Source organism: Galeopterus variegatus, unplaced genomic scaffold (genome assembly GCF_000696425.1).
Source record: "Galeopterus variegatus unplaced genomic scaffold, G_variegatus-3.0.2 Scaffold3802, whole genome shotgun sequence".
Lineage (NCBI taxonomy): Eukaryota > Metazoa > Chordata > Mammalia > Dermoptera > Cynocephalidae > Galeopterus > Galeopterus variegatus.
In genome coordinates, this window is record NW_007729913.1 from 85,710 (window position 1) to 105,771 (window position 20,062).

The 20,062-nt window shown below is 35.1% G+C and overlaps 1 protein-coding gene across 1 annotated transcript in view; it reads right to left on the bottom strand.

Moving 5' to 3' along the window:
- The window catches only part of RHAG (Rh-associated glycoprotein), a 28,351-nt gene extending 16,400 nt beyond the window's left edge, over positions 1-11,951 (bottom strand). The window contains exon 1 of the mRNA XM_008586022.1: positions 11,795-11,951. Within this exon, the coding sequence (XP_008584244.1) occupies positions 11,795-11,951 (157 nt within the window). The remainder of the gene's footprint in view (positions 1-11,794) is intronic.
- Positions 11,952-20,062: the final 8,111 nt, after the last annotated feature.

The following is a 20,062-nucleotide window of genomic DNA, read 5'->3' on the forward strand; positions in this document are numbered from 1 at the left end:
AACCTGAATAGCCAAAACAATCCTAAGGAAAAATAAATAAATAAATAAATAAATAAATAAAGCTGGAGGCATTAAACTACCTGACTTTGAATTGTACTACAAGCTATCATAACCAAAAGAGCATGGTACTGGCATAAAAACAGACACACAGACCCATGGAACAGAATAGAGTACCCAGAAATCAATCCATGTACTTATAGCCAACTGATCTTCAGCAAAGGCACCAAGAACACATACAACATTAAGGCAAGGACAGCCTCTTTAATAAATGGTGCTGGGAAAACTGGATATCCATGTGTAGAAGAATGAAACTGGGTNAAAAAAAAAAAGAATGAAACTAGACCCGTACTTCTCACCATATATCAAAATCAACTCAAAATGGATTACAAACTTAGATATAAAGCCTGAAACTATGAAACTTCTAGAAGAAAACATAGGGGAAACACTTCAGGATGTAAGACTGGGCAAAGATTTTATGAATAAGACCTCAAAAGCATAGGCAACAAAAGAAAAAATGAACAAATGGGATTATATGAAACTAAACATCTCTGCACAGCAAAGGAAACAGAGTGAAAACATAACCTATGGAATGGGAGAAAATATTTACAAACTATACATCTGACAAAGGCTTAATATCCAGAATATACAAGGAACTCAAAAACTTAATAGTAAAAACAACCAAATAATCTGATTAAAAAATGGGGAAAGTAGCTGAATAGACATTTCTCAAAGGAAGACAGACAAATGGCCAACAGACACATGAAAAAATGCTCAACATCACTCAGCATCAGGGAAATGCAAATCAAAACCACATTGAGATATTATCTGACCCCAGCTAGACTGGCTGTTGTAAAAAACACAGAGAATACAAATGCTGGTGAGTATGCAGAGAAAGGGGAACTTTTCTACACTGTTGGTGGGACTGTATATCAGTGCAGCCATTATGGAAAACAGGATGGAGGTTTCTCAAACAACTACAGACAAAACTGCCATATGATCCAGCAATCCCACTGCTTGGTGTTTACTCGAAAAAATGGAAATCATCATTTTGAAGGGATACCCATACCCCCACGTTTATCACAGCTCTGTTTACAACAGCCAAGTAATGGAACCAGCCTAAATGTCCATCAATGGATGTCTGGATAAGGAAAATGTGGTGCATATACACAATGATATACTGCTCTGCAATAAGAAAGAATTAAATTCTGCTATTTGGATCAACTTTGATGAGCTGTGTGGTCTCTATTCTGGTGAGTCAATGCAGATTGGCAACAATCCCCTAGGCCAGCATTCTGGCTGCCCATCCTCATCCCATAGCTAGCCAGAGAACCCCAGAACTGGGATTTCACCTGACCTGCTGATGGGAGACTATCAACTAACTTCAACCTGTTTCTCTCTTGATTTTTAAGATATAAGTGACCATATATACTCATTTTCCTTTGCAATTTGTTTTGCTACCATTTAATTTTTACACACAAATATTCTACTCAGATCATAGACTAAGTTGGAGGGGAACATAGAGAATATGCATGACTCTTACTATGATTTTACTAAACCTTTCTGTAACTCAGTTTTCTCCTGTTTTAAGGAAGGTTTGGATTAGATGATGTCCAAAGTATTTTATTAATTTTGTTTTCAGATTAAGACCCTAAGGCCCAGATAAATTAGGTGAGTTGTTTATAGTAACAAGGCTAGAATAAAAAAACAATTAGTTTTACTTATTTCTCTGTTTTATTTTTCATTACATAAAGTTATTTTCCTGAATAGTCTCTTCTTTTTTCTTAGAAAACTCTTGTTTCCTGTAGTGGATTGAATTATGTCCCCCCAAACTCACTAGAACTTAAATGGTGTCCCCCAAGTTTTATGTATTAGAAACTTAGTCCCCACTGTGACTGTTAAGAGGGTAGGAAATCCTATTATGGTAACTGAAAGGTGGGGCCTTGAAGAGGTGATTGGATTGTAGGAACATGTAGTAGTGAATGGATTAAAAATGGTGGTCAGGGACGTGGTTCTGAGGGCTTTAAAGGAAGAAGAGAGTCTGTCTTTCTCCCTCCCTGGTTTTTCTGCTTCTACCATCTTGCAATGTGAGACCCTTGAGTCACTGTCACCACCACCAGATGGATTTTGGACTTCCCAGCCTCAGAAACTGTAAGCAATAAATGCCATTTTTCTTATAAATCACCCAATTTCAAGTATTTTGTTATATGCAACATAAACGGACTAATACATTCCCCCTTGAAATCTGATTAAAAAATTGTTTTATCAAATATTGTAATGTCTCTCCCACTGGGAGTAATTATTCTGCAGGTTCTGTGCCTCTCCCTCTTTGACAGAAAACCAGACATTTTACATAAGCAGAGGAATTTCATGTATTAACTGTGCTCCAATGATTTTTTCCCCCTCTGATCCAATTCTTGTTACTGTTTTTTACCACAAGAGGGCTTAAGAAACTCACCCATTATTAGTTACTAAAGAGCTTACAAAGTCGTAAAGGCTCTTGACAGATGATTCCGAATGAAAGTTATGGATGAAAAGGTTTATAAACAATTAGGATTATGTATTGTCTTTCTTCCTGCTTTAAGGGTTTGGGGATGTGGACCAAGGAGAGGGCTACAAGTTTAGTTTTGTAGTGCAGGGCTCTGCTATTAAAGAAATGAAATATCCACTTTGTAGAGGAAAAAGAAATTTCTTTAGCGGTTTGCACTTTGGGGAAATCTTTCAACAGGTTTTAAGGATTGTTGAGACTTGTCTAACTCAGTGATTCTCAACAGGGGATGATTTTAGCCCCCAGAGTACATTTGGCAATGTCTAGAGACATTTTTGGTTGTCACAACTTGAGGGGTGGGGAATGCTACTGATGTCCTCAGGGTACAGCCTACTAGGAATGCTGCTAAACATCTTACAATGCACAGGACAGCCCCCCACAATGTGGAATAATCTGATTCAAAATGTTAATAGTACCACCATTGAGAAACCCCCATCGAAGTTAAACTATGCTTTTAAGGGTTCAGAGTGCTGTGAAACTTTCCTTTTCTTTACATATTTTAGACCAAAGGAGAAAATTCCAGCTTGATATACTTAAGAATTTCTATCCAGTAGCACAGTAGATTTCACACTCTGTTCTGAGCCAAGATAGTAGGGGGGCAGAACCAGGCGACGGGTTTTTCCTTGCTTCTTCTCCCATTCCTCACTGTCCCCTCAGACCACAGTAACAGGGAAGTTTTATTTTAAGCAGTTTTCTGCAAATTACTAACAGAAAATAAATGGGGATACTGAAACAAATAAAAGTGAAAAAATCTCATGGTATTAGAATCCTACTGTGTTCTTAGAATCTCCGCCTCCCTGGCTAGGGTAAGTTTGTGTCCTTCAAATTTTAGGGAACCATCACACTGACCAAGAACACTGCGTTAGCTGTATGACAGCTAGCAATTCATATTTCATTTGAATCATTTACTAGCTGTCTGCCCTTAGATAACCAATGAATCTCCTGAACCTCGGTTTTCTCAACTGTAAAATGGTAATAAATCTACTTTATAAAGCTCTATGAGGGGATGGACTTGTTTTATTTACCTCTTCATGTCTCCAGAATCTGGGACAGAATACATGTTAAAAAAATATGGAATAAACACATACAACTTTTGTGTATACATAACACTCAATAAGCTTTTATGTTTTAGTATTGGTATGGATTAAGAAGGCTATCTCAATCTTAAGAGAGGCCACAATATATAGCCATTTTCGAACGAATAAACTGTTTCTTTGCCTATTTGTTGAGGACATGCATGAAAATCCCCATTTTATCAGCTTTGTTAAAAAATGTTTCATCTGTATGTGAGGGCACATCGAACAGTTCGTGGAAGAATAGAATNATACAACTTTTGTGTATACATAACACTCAATAAGCTTTTATGTTTTAGTATTGGTATGGATTAAGAAGGCTATCTCAATCTTAAGAGAGGCCACAATATATAGCCATTTTCGAACGAATAAACTGTTTCTTTGCCTATTTGTTGAGGACATGCATGAAAATCCCCATTTTATCAGCTTTGTTAAAAAATGTTTCATCTGTATGTGAGGGCACATCGAACAGTTCGTGGAAGAATAGAATCAAAAGATAATGCAAATCTTTCCATGAATATTTTGAAGACCCTTCATATATGATTCTTTAAGCTCACAGTGGCTTACCTTGGGAACTTTCAGCAATTTCTTTGAACTCTATAATTTGTTAAAATACAAGGAAATAAGATCATTTACCTTGTTTTCACTGAGTAAACACATTATCCCACAAAGAATATATTTCTGCCCTTTAAAAGTTGACTGTTTGTTAGTGGTGACCAAAAATTATTTTGACAAATCTGTTGGAGACAATAGGTCCATGTAGACAAAAGTAGCCCAAATTCCTACCTGATAAACAACATTGCCTATATAATGTACTGGTTAAAGCACAGGTTTTGAAGGTAGACAACCAGGGTTTCAATCTGACTAGGCTCTGCCATTTACTAAAAATTTGATCTTGGCCAAATTACTTAATCTCGCTAAACCCCAACTTCTTCATAGCTGTTTCTTCTTAACATGTACACCAAGATTCATACATCTTTTTATTTTTTAATAGCTCAGGGATGGCAAGGGTTGTTTTGAGGATTAGAAAATGAGTGCAGAGTGAATTAGCACAATGCCTGGGACAAATTAAGCATCATTACAATCATTGGCTTTTATCATAATTTAAAATTTGTATTACTTTGTTACTAAAAATAGATTTGGATTTTAGGTTGGAAACCATAACCTGCCAGGATAAAATTATTATCATCGTTATCATCATCATCACCATCGTTGTCCCTTTCACTAGTATTTGAGGGTACTTTAAAAAGTACGTGGAAAAGAATTAAGGCTGGCTGGTTAGCTCAGTTGTTTAGAGCGTGGTGTTATAACACCAAGGTCAAGGGTTTAGATCTCCATACCAGCCAGCTGCCAAAATAAAATAAAATAAAATAAACAGAATGAAAAGCTAATGTGAATCTTATTTTTCACAGGAAAGATGAGGAAGACTCCTCATAATAAGGCTTATTTGTTATTTTTGTTCTATGCTCCATACCAGCCAGCTGCCAAAATAAAATAAAATAAAATAAACAGAATGAAAAGCTAATGTGAATCTTACTTTTCACAGGAAAGATGAGGAAGACTCCTCATAATAAGGCTTATTTGTTATTTTTGTTCTATTTTACTTTCACATTATCTTGCAATAGGATGTCCTGCAAGCCCTGATAACTCAACATGTTTAAAATGCAATTGATTATTCTAACTCACCCTCTACCACCAAAAACAACCCAAATGAAACTAAACTCTTCTTTTCTTCTGTTTCCTATATATGCCTGTTGCTTAGAATGTCTCTCCATCCCACACCCAATACTTCTTTACCTGGTAGACTTCTAGACACTTTTCAAGAATCAGATCCTCTGCACAGTGTTACTGGACACAGCTGTCACGCTATACAGATCCCTCTTATTTTATTTCATTTGTTTACATGTTTGCTTTGTTGCTCTGTGTGCTCATTCACCATTTATTCAAATAGACTATTGATGGAGCACTGCTGGTTAGACGCTCTTTCAGGAGAAAATGAATGCAAGTCTGAAAGTGAGAATCTGAAAGCTTGTTCTTTGCAGACCCCAGCAGAATTCTGGTACCTGTAGCTTTTAAGGAAGAGCCTCAGTTATTCATATACAGTAAATGGATCACAGGTGAGGGCCACTGAGAATTTGGCTAATTGGGACTATATGGCTCTTATTCAGAAACACTATTTGTAGACCACCTAGTGAAAATTGCAAACCTCACTCCAACTAGAAATTGGTTAGTTTTCTTCTTTTGTTTCGTGTTTTAATGAAACAGGGATGGCTCAGGGATTGCAAGGTAAGCTTGCTATGGATATAGCTTTTTGATTTTGGTGAGTTCCTTGTCTTTTGAACTACTGGCGTTTTATTCTGAACTCATCTTTTATAAGAGAGTAATATTCTTTTGGTGATCTCTTCCCTCCCCTGTGAAAATGTTATTTTCACATATTTTAAATGTTTAGAAAAGATAATACAATGAACACTTATGTAATCTTCACCTAGATTTATTAGTTATTAATATTTTCATATTTGCCTTTCCCTTTCCTTTTCTCTTTATGTCTGTGTGTGTGTGTATATGTATGTATGTATATATTCTCCTAAGCCATTTGAAAATAAGGTGATATTTTTGCCCCAAACCACTTTAGCATGAATATCCTAAGTAAAAGGACATTCTAAACAACCACAATATCATCATCACATCCATAAAATGCAACTTTGATACAATAACATAATTTATTTTAGAATTATATTCAAATTACTCCAACTGTCCCCGAAATGTCTTTTATAGATTTTTAAAAATTTATAATCCACACAAGCTTCATACGTTTTCTTTGTTTGTCATATGTCTTTAGTGTCCTTCAATTTAGAACAGTTCTCTCACATGCTTTTTATTGGTGGTGGTGTTGATGGTGGTGTTTCATTTTTTTACATGGAATGCCCTGCAGTTTGGATTAGTTTGATTGTTTCATGCTGATTAAAAACAGATTAACTATTTTCTCCAGGTGGCATCGTCTGCTTTCCATTGGATCACACCAGGAGGCACATGATTTGTTTTTTCCATTACTGGTAATAGTAAGTTTGATCACTTGGTTAAGGCCGTTCTGCCAGATCTCTCCATTACTGAGGTGAAAACACCAGGTAAGTAACAAGTAATTCATGCAGTGATTCTTTCAGACCATGAATGCCATGATCTTCAATAACTTTTCACGCAATGGTTTTAGCATCCTTTGACGAACCTTACTGTAACAAACTATTGCACTGGTAATTTCAAAATCGTAATTTCTATACCTATTATTCCTTTTATATTAGTTGGCATTCTTATATAAAGAAGAGCTTCTCCCTTCTTTCTTTCCTCCCTTTTACGGAATATTTCTATGAGCACACTGAATCCTTTCTTCTTTATTTCAATTTCTATTACCATTATATCATTATTATTTTTAATGCTTCTTTTATTCCTAAATTGATCAATTGGTGTCCCTTCAAGCAGGATCTTGTGTTCTTTTGACACGTTCCCATTAGTCTTTAAGCACTGGCTTACCTTGTGTTTCCTTTACTCCATTCTGAAATAAGCGATTTCTTCAATGAAACCTCTGAGTGGGGAATGGTATTTAGTAACCAAGATTTCAGTTTTAATTGTACCCATTGCTTCCAGGCCTTTTAAGTGTACAGAACTATTCATTTCAAAGGCAGCACACGGGTTCTGCTAAAAACTGGTATATTATTGTTAGTTAATGCAGGCATCACAATAGTCCCAGGTAACAGAATGGAAGCAAGCCATTTCCTAGGAATTGTTTACACTGCACAAGTCAGTTACCCTTTACCTGTAACATATATCAAGATTTGTTGAATCTTTTGGTGAAAAATGAACTGAATGATATCTGAATAAATATGTGGACAAATTCTTAAATGTAGATATTTTAAATGAACTATTGTACTTAATTCATTGCTAGTATAGAAAGTCATAAGATAATTCCAAGTGTTGTGTAGATCCTTGGCCAGTTTACCTATGCCTTCAGTGTTCCCAAAGTGTGATCCACAGATAGCTAGGTGTCTCGGAGACACTTTCAAGGAATCTGAGTGATTAAAACTATTTTCATGATAATTCTAAGATGTTATTTGCCTTTTCTCACTGTTGATATTTCCAGATGGTGAAAATAAAAAAATAAATAAAACTGCTGGTGCTTTAGCTTGTGAAAGCAGAAACATCAAACTGTAGTCATGGTGCTTTTTACCACCACACACTTGTAGAAAAATAAGCCAGTTTTACATAATAATTACTTGACGAAACAATAAAAAGTATTAATTTTATTAACTACTGACCCTCTCGCACATGTCTTTGTAATATTCTGCATGAGTCAGCACGGTGAACTGCACATACATGTTAAAGCACAACTGAAATGTGATGGTATCAGAAAAAAAGCACTTTTGTGGTTGTTTTAGTTGCAGACAACTTTTTATGAAATTCCATTGTTACTGGAGAGAAAGACTGACATATAAATTATTTTTTATGAGTATTTGTGAGACATTTGCTAAAAAAAGGATGAAATGAGACTGTCATCTCAATTAAAAGAACTGACAGTATTTGTTGCCATGATACATTCTGAGATTCTAAAATATTAGAATTTTAGAAAATTTGTCTGCCACCACAAGTTTATCAACTTCCTGATACTTCTCAAGGCTTTTCTGGTTAGATTGTTGGTGTTATTAACAAATATCCTTTTTAGGTATTTTATAATAAAATGTGTCAACATTTTGGAGAACTGTATAACTCACCGAATCAGTATTTTTGAATGATCAATGTACAATATTACAAAAATCACACATTGGTAAATGATCCACTCAAAGTGCAAGATTTTAATGTAACAGAATACATTAATGAAAGATCATTAACATAGTTTTAACATCTCTAACATGTTAAAGACCTAGGATTTGTAGAATCTCTAACAAAATGTCAGCAGTTCTCAAAGGGCCTTCTCTTTAAACTAGTTTTCTCTAGTCTGTCATCATATTAATATGGATTAGCTACAGTCCCTGTCAAATTTCAGTCCTTGTCAAATTATTTGCCTTAACAGAGTGACCAACACTGTTAAATGCCATGGAAGCCCAAAATCATTGGGTATAGCTCGTTTCTGAAATGAGTATCTCAGGGGTCATTTATGACATGAAACATGGTATTCAGAGTTGCAAAACACTTCCACGGTTGTGCCTAGGGATGTGTGCAAATCCAGTGGTTGTGTAACATTTTTCCTTTCTCAACTGTTCAAAAAAAAACAAAGCAGAATACAAGTCAGAGGATTAGAATAAACTTGTATCTGCTTTAATTTACTTAAAATATAAATTGATATCTCAATTTACTTTTTTGTGGAAAACTCAAAACTTTTACTACACTGCAATTGAGAACTTTTGTAATGCACTGTGAACTTCCTAGGCAGGAACCAAGCTTTCTCTATTCTTAAATCCCTACACCTGGCACAGTGCATGGCATCCAAAATGTCTCTTGATTTGACTTGAACATTATTTCCCAATAATGAATTAACAATCTGCTCTCCAGTGACTTACACGCTTACATAAACTTTGTGTAAGTCAATTGTTTGGAATGTAGGAAAAATATGTACGTATAACCACAGTCATGTTGTTTAGTTTCTCAGGCTATTCTACAAAACATATTAACCAGGCATAATATAGTTGAACTCGAAGATTAGAACTAGCCAGAATTTTGGGTCTTGAGAGACAACCTTACAGAAGAGAGAACTTTTAATTGTGTAAAGACTAGGCTAGGGAGAGCATTTTGAATGAATAAACACTACCTTCCATGTAAAATTTTACTTTGTGGCATCTTATTATTTGAATTTGTGTGTATGTACACCTAAATATGAATATATATACACATACATGTACTATGTACACACACACACACACATATATCTTTCCTTGTTTTAGTACCATTCTAGATGTGTAGGAGAAAAGTTAATTAATTGCATGCAATGGATGCCTTGGACTGTTAGGACTTAGTCCTTTTAGGTAGTCTTGGTGGAGGAAGGTTGAAAAGACATTACCCCTTGTCCAGATGCATTTATTTCCCTAATCTTGCTTTATTTATAGCTGTGGCATTTTATTACAATCTAAATGTACACACACACACACGCACACACTCACACATATGTCTTTGTTTGTAGCCTGTCTTCCCTCCTGGAATGTTAACTTCATTCTTCATAAACTTTGCCATTTTGTCTAAAGCTTTAAAGACTGCCTGACAAGAATCTGGAGCTTAATAAATATTTTCTTAATGAATCATTAAATGAATGAATTTCCATGTTTCTTCCAAGTAGCCTATGAGTGATGTGATTGCTAGACTAAATTTTAAAACGTTTAAAGACTGCCTGACAAGAATCTGGAGCTTAATAAATATTTTCTTAATGAATCATTAAATGAATTAATTTCCATGTTTCTTCCAAGTAGCCTATGAGTGATGTGATTGCTAGACTAAATTTTAAAACAGCTTTATTGAGATATTGACATATAAAACATGTACATACTTAAGGTGTACAACTTGACATTTCTATGTACATACACATTGTTAAATGATTACCTAAATCAAGCTAATTATCGAATCCATTACTTCTACGCAGTTACCATCGTGTGTGTGTGTTTGTGTGATGAGAAGATTTAATTTAAGATCTATCTTCTTAGCAAATTACAAGTTTATAATATGGTATTACTGTCATCAGCATGCTGTACACTGGATCTTTAGGAATTCACCTATTGCTAGGCTATTGAAAAATGACCGTGTGTAGTAACTTTCCTCCAACTTGGTTTTTATCTAAAATTCTGAATTGAAGTTCTACCTCGGAGCTTTGATACTATATTTGATGCTATATTGGGTGTTTGTTTACATATGTACCAGACAGTGGAATCTTAGAATAAAGGGATTGCATTTGTTTTATTTTTAACTAAATTTGCTGTAGCATATGCTTCTTACTTAATAAAAATTTTTATTATATGAATAAATGGATTAATGAATAAAATGTAAAAAAGCATGCAAAGTTGAACAGAATTCTGTCTGTTTTATTGTCCTCTAACTTGCTAATTATAAAACATATTTAATCAAGAACCCTCCTGGATATCAATGCAGTGTAAAGGCAACTAGACTTTGAGTCTGAGTCTCCAACTTATGATCCTAATTCTGCCCTTAACTCTCAATTTTGTGTTTTTGCTAAGTCACTTAGCAGTTCTAGGTCATAATATCTACACTAGAATACCCCCCAGTACATGAACTCTGTCAAACAAATGTAGGAATGAGAAAAAAAACAAGTGTCAAATTGTTTCAAAAAACTTAAACATAGGCTATAAACTATAACAGGCACTGCTTCTATCTTAAATGATTTTTGAATTTTTTTAATTATTTGAGCCTTGTTTAAAAAAATAAACAATCTATATAACAGTGATATACTACTATCTCCCTTGCTGGTTAGTGAGCTAATAATGAATATATCTGGCTCATAATAAACACTCTGTAAACGGTAGTTATTGTCGTTATATTAACTATTTCATAGCCTGCCCTTCCAAACTTGAAACTAAAGTCCTCATTTCCATCAGTCACCATTCCTAGGGAAGGATTCTGCTTTAAAAATGTTAGGTGACCACAATTTTCTTTTTATCTCAAAGAAACAAACTGCCTTCCCTTCAGAACATTATAAAATCCTGAGTACTTTTTTTTAGATTTAAACTTCATTAACTTCCTAAATTCTCCTTCTTATACCTTAGGGCCCCTACGTGAAGTCCAGGCTCCCCTTCTTTTCACTCCGTTTGTTTCTACTCTCTCCTCCAAAGTCACCTTTGGCTCTTTTTGGGAGGAGGGGAAACTGAGGGGGTTTTATTTTTTGTGGAACTAGTGATCAGTTCAAGGAAAAGAGACAGTCATTTGGCAGCAAGTAGTAAGTACAAAAACCAATCAGTTATTTTAATTTTCATCTTCTTGTTTTGATATTTTAATAGACACAGATTCTATCCAAACATCTTCATCACAGAGAGAAGACCAGATGCCACAAGCAGAAACATATAATATGCTTACCACTCATAAATATTACATGATTCCACAAGGAGCCCATGCCTACTGTATTTAAAGATTTTACATTCTGAGTACCTAAAGAACACAAAAATGTATAATAAGAAGTAAATTGCCTACTCACGAGGATATAACTCAGTGAATCTCTCCATGTCTGTTGGCTTGGTGGTGTTGAGCTTTTGGCGAATATTCTGATCGGTTTCATACTGAACAAATAATCCAAATAAAACAATGATGGCAACCTCCAGACCAATGGCCATGAGAGGGAATTTGAACCTCATGTTTGTGGCAAAGGACGGAGGCACACTGAGGGCTCCACAGGCTGTGAGAGGTTGATAAGAACAGAGGACTGCTCTGCAGGCAGAATTAGGCTGCATGTTCAAGGCACCCCAATGACATCACAAGAAAAAAAATAGGTAAGATTGGTTAAAATGTCTCATGAGTTGGGGAAAATTATTCTCTGTAATCTAATTGCTATTCTGAATGCTGGTTTAAAGAATATACAATGTAGATTGGGAGAAGCCAGATAATGGAAATTATCTATTGCATAAGTGTTTAGAATCCTTCTTGAGGGCTTATTGTATGCCTGACATTGTGCTAGGCTCTGTAGGAGACACAAGTCTAAACAAAATATAGAGTGGGTATATTCACTTCCTTGAGGAAGTTAAGAATCTAATTGAAAAGACAGAAATATAAGCAAATTATTTCATAAAAACAAATAAGTAATATAATAGTGGTTATAAAGTATGAGAGGACATAATTAAGGCAGCAATATGAGGGTACTTCAAAAAGTTCATGAAAAATAGAATTAAAAGAAAATATGAATCTTTTCATGAAATTTTTGAGATTCCTTTGTACATTTTTCTATCGGCCATGAACAGAAGCATGTAAAAAGGGATTGATATGGGAGTTAAAAAATAAATAAGGTTTTGCCAGTAAAACAGATAGAGGGACCAGCACAAGGCTTGAGAGAACATGACATGTTTGAGTGATAGCAATTAGTTAAGTAAAGCAGGAATATAGGAAAGATAAGGAGGGAAGAAGGGAAGGCCAGAGACAAAGCTTGCGAAGTAGCTGGGCTGGGTTGTAAACGGCCTTGCATTCAGTATCAAGGATGCTAGATGTTGAATATCGTCCCGGGGCAATAGGAAATATACAGCACTAAAAGAAATGATTTTGCTTATTTAGGATAATGTTTTTCTTGACTCTTTAGTCTGATTTACACAAACGTAAATACGTAAGTACACAATTGCATTGGAATAAATGTTTTAGTCTTAAGAAAGGGAAAGTGAACTTAAACTGGGACATAGCTAATCCACTATTTATCCAAGTGTAAATAAGATGCTGAGAAATTCAACTGCTACATGGATGGAGGAGGCCTTGGCTCCATTCTGGAATTGTTCTCATAGCAGAATAGACCTGTTTTTGAGAACTTAGAGCTAGCAGTTAAATAAAATTCCTTTCTCTAAGCCCCATTTCCAAAGGATTCATGCAGAATATGGAGGAGACTGTAAATGACTGCTAAGCTGAAGTCTTACATCATAACAAATGCTCATAAAAAGAAGCAGCTAGGTTATATTTTTTGTTTGTTTGTTTTTGTCTTTCTGGTGTGTTTTTCCACAATTAAACATAAGATGTTAAGAATAAATGATCTCTGAAATTTTATAAATGTACAAGTCAAAGACTTTAAAAATAGCTATTTCCATTGTTCCTTACAGCATGGTCCAACAGGAGTGGGTTCACATGCTTCATTATGGGAATGCACGTGTACATCTCACACTTTGATTTCTGGTTTTTCAGTGACCTGAAGAGTGTTTATGAGAACTCCAACAGATCATAAATGCCAAGTATTTATATTAATAAACTATATGCAGCTTGTGAAACCAAGTAACAAATTATACATTGCAAGAACATCTAAACAATATCATAAGTCAATGTGGCTTTAAACTATTTAATTAAGTGATAAATTTTATTAAATAACCCAAGACCTATTGCATCTCTCTTTCTCTGTGACACTTCCAGCAGCTCAGCAATCACTAAACCCACTGAGAGTAGAAGACTCCATCCATGTAGGTGATGGGACTGTTGTAGGCACTGACTTTAGTCTGTTCACTTTGAGGAGTTCAGACTTGTGGCCCTTCTTCTAAACACAGACCTTTGTACTGAAACTTACATGCATCATGTACAATCTGGGAAAAGCTCTTCATACAAGCTATTCTCTCTAGTTGGAACACTCTTCTCACATGTTCTCTCCTCCCACCCCACACGCATCATCTTTCAGTTCTCCAATGTGTACAATCTGGGAAAAGCTCTTCATACAAGCTATTCTCTCTAGTTAGAACACTCTTCTCACATGTTCTCTCCTCCCACCCCACACGCATCATCTTTCAGTTCTCCAATGAAGTGTCCCTTGCTCAGTACAGCCTTCCTTGACCTCCCATTTTAAAGCAGGTTCTATTATCTCTCATTGAATCATGATTTTTTCTTAGCACTTAGCATAGTTGGCTGAATGTGCTAGATTTATGTGGTGTTTGTATTTACATGTAATTTTTAAAAAATGGCTCTTTTACTGACCAGTTAGATGCAGCAGGACAGGGGCTGTGTTTCTTTTGCACATCATTTGTTGTCTAGAGTCAATACTGAGCTCAGTGGGCAATTTGAGTGAAACGAATTAAGGGCAGACTTGAAGGGGGGAAAAGACTCAGAAGGCAGTCTGAATGGTGTGAGGAAAGAAGATAAGAAGAGCTTCAACCTAACAAATTACATTTTAAATTATGGGTATGTAAAATCCCAGCAGTAACTTTAACTTTGCTGTCTGCTCTCCTATTGTTCAATCAGTGAAGGCTTATTATCAGGCTCTCTGTGCCTGGAACAAAACTCAGGATCAAACTCAAACATGAAGCTTGGAAGGATCACAATCTGGAGGAACAGACACATGGCAGTACAACCACGAAGATTCCAATAGCCTTTAAAAAAAAAATCTCCCTCCTGACAGTTCCTAATCACAAAGACAAAAGGCTGGGGGATGCAGGTGTTATAAAGTGGAAATGATTTACATGTTGCCTTATCTGCCTCTGAAACTGCAGGACCTGCTCTCTTCCACTACCTTCAGCAAGCAAGGTAAAACAGGAAAGAGTCATGAATAAGCCATGTTCTCATCCTAGACTGATCCTTAGCATGCTGTGTGGCTATAGGAAAGTGACAATTTCTTTGTCTTAATTTCTGAATATATGTGAAATGTGGCTAATGGTTATCGTTAGAAACTTTAATTTGAGTTTGCTTGTTTTTATTGGCAAAGAATGATTGAAACAGGACTGCTACAGCTTTTAAATCATCTCTCTTTCCATCTTTGTACATCTGCAATGGTGGGGGCTGGAGTGGGTTTTGGCAAATGAAAGTGCTAAAATATTTTCAACATTTTCTATGTTCTGGACACTGTGTTAAGTGCCTATTTACCCACTGCAATTTGATATATTTTAATATTTTACAAACATGACTTGCTCCATCGGTTTACATATGTAGTTAGTTACTCAAGCACCCGACTGCCATACTGGTAGGAAGTTCAGTGACTCCCTTTTGATACTTCTGTAATGTTTTAATTACAAGTAGAAACCTTGATCTTTATTTAGCCTAATGGAATGGTCAATCCAACTTGTCTTCCCATGTGAGAAGACAGAAACATTTCTTGCTGCCATCTGGTATTTGGTGAAGAAAAGGTCTTTCTTCCTCCCACAAAGGCTCAGGTCTGTAGTTCAATATATAGTTGAAGCTGTCCCCTAGGTCTTCCTCCTCAGCCCAAGTGTCTGCAGTCATTGTTATTTCCTAGAACTAACACTAAGCAGGGTTATAGGACCAGAGGAATCAGTACTAGCATTCCCAAAGCAGCTGTCCAAGGCTTAGGTTCTTATCTTAAACCGGGGGGCTCTTAACATTTTCTGGGCTGTGAACATTTTTGGCAGTTAGTTGAAGCCTCTGAATCCTATCTCAAAAAATATTTTAAACACACAAAACAAAATACATAGAATTACAATGGGAATGAGTTATATTCAAATATGCTGATTGAAATATGATAAAATCCAAATTTCTGATATACATGCTTCTTTATAATGCATAAAATAACAAGATCTAGTGCCATTTTCAATAACTAGTGTAATTTCAAAGTAGGAGTAATGAGTGTAAATAATATTTTGAGATATCTAAAGCAAGTAAAATATGAAAGAAAATTTTGTATCATTTCTATTGGTGACAAAGTCATAAATACTACTAATGATACTGTTGTTCATTTACTACATTTACAATGGAAAGAAATGCTAAATTTCAGTTAAATGCACCTTTTTCCCTATTCAAATGTATGGACCACCTAAATTATATTCCTGCAATCCCCGGTTAAAAATGCCTGTTTTCACTTTGGCCAACAGCCTTACTTCTCTTTTTCTTCAGTATCAGTAGTCTTCTTATCATTTCTCATTTCTGTTAGTTCTTGGGGACAAATTAGTTTATACTAATGAATCTTCTTAACTTTGAATCCCAGGGAAAAGTTGAGGGATATCAGTCAAAATCTTCCCAGGAGAGCCTGTACTTTTTAGACAAGTCGATTTCATCCTGCTCATATGATCAACTTTTCATCAGAAGTGCTAGAGGGCTTCTGAAGTGATCCTTAGCAAAGACAGTAACAATAACTACTCCAAGTTAAAAGGGAACTCTAGACAGTTGATAAACTTGAGGTTCAGTGTTTAAGCAACTTGTCCAAAGTTGCAAGGCAGAGCCAGGCAACCACAGGTCTGTCCAATTTCCTAAATTTAACCCCTTTCATCTATACTATCTTGTTTTTCTATATAAGATAACTTATGCTCATACTGATTTCAAGGTATGAATAAAATCAAAGAAACTTATGAAACATCAAAGAGAGGAATTTTTATTTTAGCATTATTTTTTGTTTACTGTATTTCATTTTACTTCAATTTGGAAAGTACTATCAAATTAAGACAGATGTCAACTTTCCTACTTGAAGCACTCTTTTTCCCAAGTCGGATAGATCTAGATCACAGAGCAACTTTTATATCTGCATATGGTTAGTAAACAGATGTTGCTAAACTTTGGCTTTATTTCAGAATCTTAAAATTGAAAATTGAGGTTTATCGATCTAGATCACAGAGCAACTTTTATATCTGCATATGGTTAGTTAACAGATGTTGCTAAACTTTGGCTTTATTTCAGAATCTTAAAATTGAAAATTGAGGTTTATCTGGTTGAATATGTTTTCAAATGCCATTTCTTTTTTCCTCCCCTTCTGGAATACCCATGATTTGGATATTTGAGTACTTAAGGTTGTCTGTTATCTCTCTTAGAAACCTCAAATAACTGTGACTTTCCGATTATTTTTTTTTTCTAACTGAAGGATCCAGGTCTTTGAAGTTTTGTCCATTAACACTTGAAAAACAATAGTGGGGCATCAAAGTTTATATAATGTTTAAGATTTGATTAAAAATGTAAACCTGAGACTTAAGGGCCAAAAAAAAAAATTGAAAATTGATATGAACTTTAAAATTTTCACACTGAAAAAAAATGTCCTATGTATTTTTCAAATCAAAGAATTTGGAAACTACATCTATATTCTGTTGGGAACTATTATCTTTACATATATAGCATACTGGTTGAATATGTTTTCAAATGCCATTTCTTTTTTCCTCCCCTTCTGGAATACCCATGATTTGGATATTTGAGTGCTTAAGGTTGTCTGTTATCTCTCTTAGAAACCTCAAATAACTGTGACTTTCCGATTATTTTTTTTTTCTAACTGAAAGATCCAGGTCTTTGAAGTTTTGTCCATTAACACTTGAAAAACAATAGTGGGGCATCAAAGTNATGTTTTCAAGGTTCACCATGTTGCAGCATGTGTCAGAACTTCATTCCTTTTCATGGCCAAGTACTATTCTATTGTATGGATATATCATTTTGTTTATCCGTTCTTTCATTCAGAGACACTTAAATTGTTTCCCACTTTTGGCTATTATAAATAATGCTGCTATGAACATTCATGTATAAGTTTTTGTTGTAGACATGTTTTCATTTTTTCGTGGGTATATATTTAGAAGTAGAATTACTGAATCATATGGTAATTTGATGATTAATCATTTGAGGAACTGCCAGACTGTTTTCCAAAGTGACTTTGTCACTTTATATTACCATCAGCAGTGTATTAGGGTTCTGATTTCTCCACATCCTTGTCAATACTTGCTGTTGTCTGATTTTTTATTCCAGCCATCTTCGTGGGTTTGGAATGGTATGTCATTGTGGTTTTGATTTGCATTTCCCTGATGACGAATGATGTCAGGCATCTTTTTGTGTGCCTTTGTTCATTTGTATCTTTTCCTTGAAGAAATGTCTATTCAGATTTTTTGCTCATGTTTTTAAAAAAGTATTATTGAATTGCACTGAACTAGGTTCTCATTAAGACTTTGTAACTAACTCGTATATCATAAAGTAAATCTCTTAAACTGCCTTTGTTACTATTTTTCTCATCCTTAATGTGATAATGAGGACTCTTGATTTGTTCATGGGAAGCAGCTGTTGTAAAGATTAGATGAGAGAGATAATGAAAGTACTTTATATATCATAAAGAGGGGAGACACCTTAGTCATTAAAGAGCTCATAAGGTAGCAAATATATGGGGCATTTTTTTTGGAAAAAATTGAAACCTCTGTATAAGTGGAATTGTAAAACTGAAGGCATTCTATTATATAATAAAGTCATTGAAATGGTTATAGCTATCAACATTAGGAATCAGACCAAAGTTTTACATTTTTTTATTTTGAATAATTTAAAATTTACAGGGAGTTGCAAAGATAGCAGAGAGTTTTTTAAATTACCCTTTATTCAGTTTCCTCTGATGTTAACATCTAACATAACCACAATATAATTATAAAAACCAAGAGTTTAACGTTGGTGCAATACTATTAACTAAACTCCAGACTTTCACTAGTATCCTTTTTCTGTTCCAGAGTCCGATCCAGGATCCCGCATTGCATTTAGACATCACGATTTCTTAGTCTCCTAATATCTATGACAGTTCCTCAGTCTCTCCTCATCTTTCATAGCCTTGCCTCTTTTGAAGAGTACTAGTCGGATATTTTGTTGAATGTCCCTCAGCTGCGTTTTGTTTGATATTTTCTTATAATCAGACTGGGGTTATGGGTTTGGGGTTAAATACTNTGCGTTTTGTTTGATATTTTCTTATAATCAGACTGGGGTTATGGGTTTGGGGTTAAATACTACAGAGGTGAAATGCCCTTCTCATCACATCACATCTGGGATACATAATGTCGACGTGTACTACTACTGGTAATGTTAACTTTGATTACTTGGCTGAGGTAGAGAAGAGATTAAAAATATTCTCTCTCCACAGCCTTGCCCAGAAAGGATAATGTCCCCAACATGTATCCCTAAATTCATCAATAATAAAATGACTGTGGTAGCCACTATAAAAAATTAAAATAAAGATCAAAAGGGAAGGAGCTAGAGAAGAAAGAGGTGGTGAAGGAAGAGGGAAAGGGACAGAAATTGCACCTGGGTTCCAGAGAGATCCTGCCCGATTAGTGTCTTGGCAGTTGGGCCCGTGGGAGCATACAGCTTAAAAGAAAGGGAAGTCACATAAACCAGGCACGGCCTTGAGCAAGCTGCTTTTCAAAGATAAGGTTGGAACAGGAGGGCCTCTCAGAAAATAAGACAGGTCTTTTTTTTCCTTCCAGAACTTGGTCTCATTCCCCACTGCATTTTATCAACATACTTCAGCTTGCTGAGCCTTAAGCACTAATTTGTCTTCAGAGTAACCATTTGGTAGCGTTTTTAATAGCCACTGGCACCTGATACAGGCCCAGCTCTTTACATATGCTAATTATAGCCCTTAAAACAGTGCAGCAAGGTAGGTTTTTTTTTTCCCCCTTCTTGCCATTTTACAAATGGAAAAACCAAAAAACTAAATGGCTGCCAAAGCTAATGATATTTAGAAAATTCTAGTACCCAAATTAAAATGCTAGTCTGTCTGACTAAAACTGTAAAACTATGTCATTCTTCTTTGGCTAATTAATGTTGGTGCTCTGCTACTAAGGCTTTCAGGTAATACTTACGTCTTAGAAAAAGTGCTTCCCTTCATACAAATATAAACAATTAAATATATACACATATGTATGTATATTTATATATATTTATAGTTTTTTAATTAGAAAAGCTGTGAACAGTTTTGTTTTCTTTAAATGTTTCACACCATACAGAACTACATAAAGTAAATATGAACATTTACCCATTCACTCTCACAATCATGGCGATAGTTTGGTATTCATCTTTTTGGTTTCCCTCTATATGTTTACACACAAATATGTTCTCATATATATAT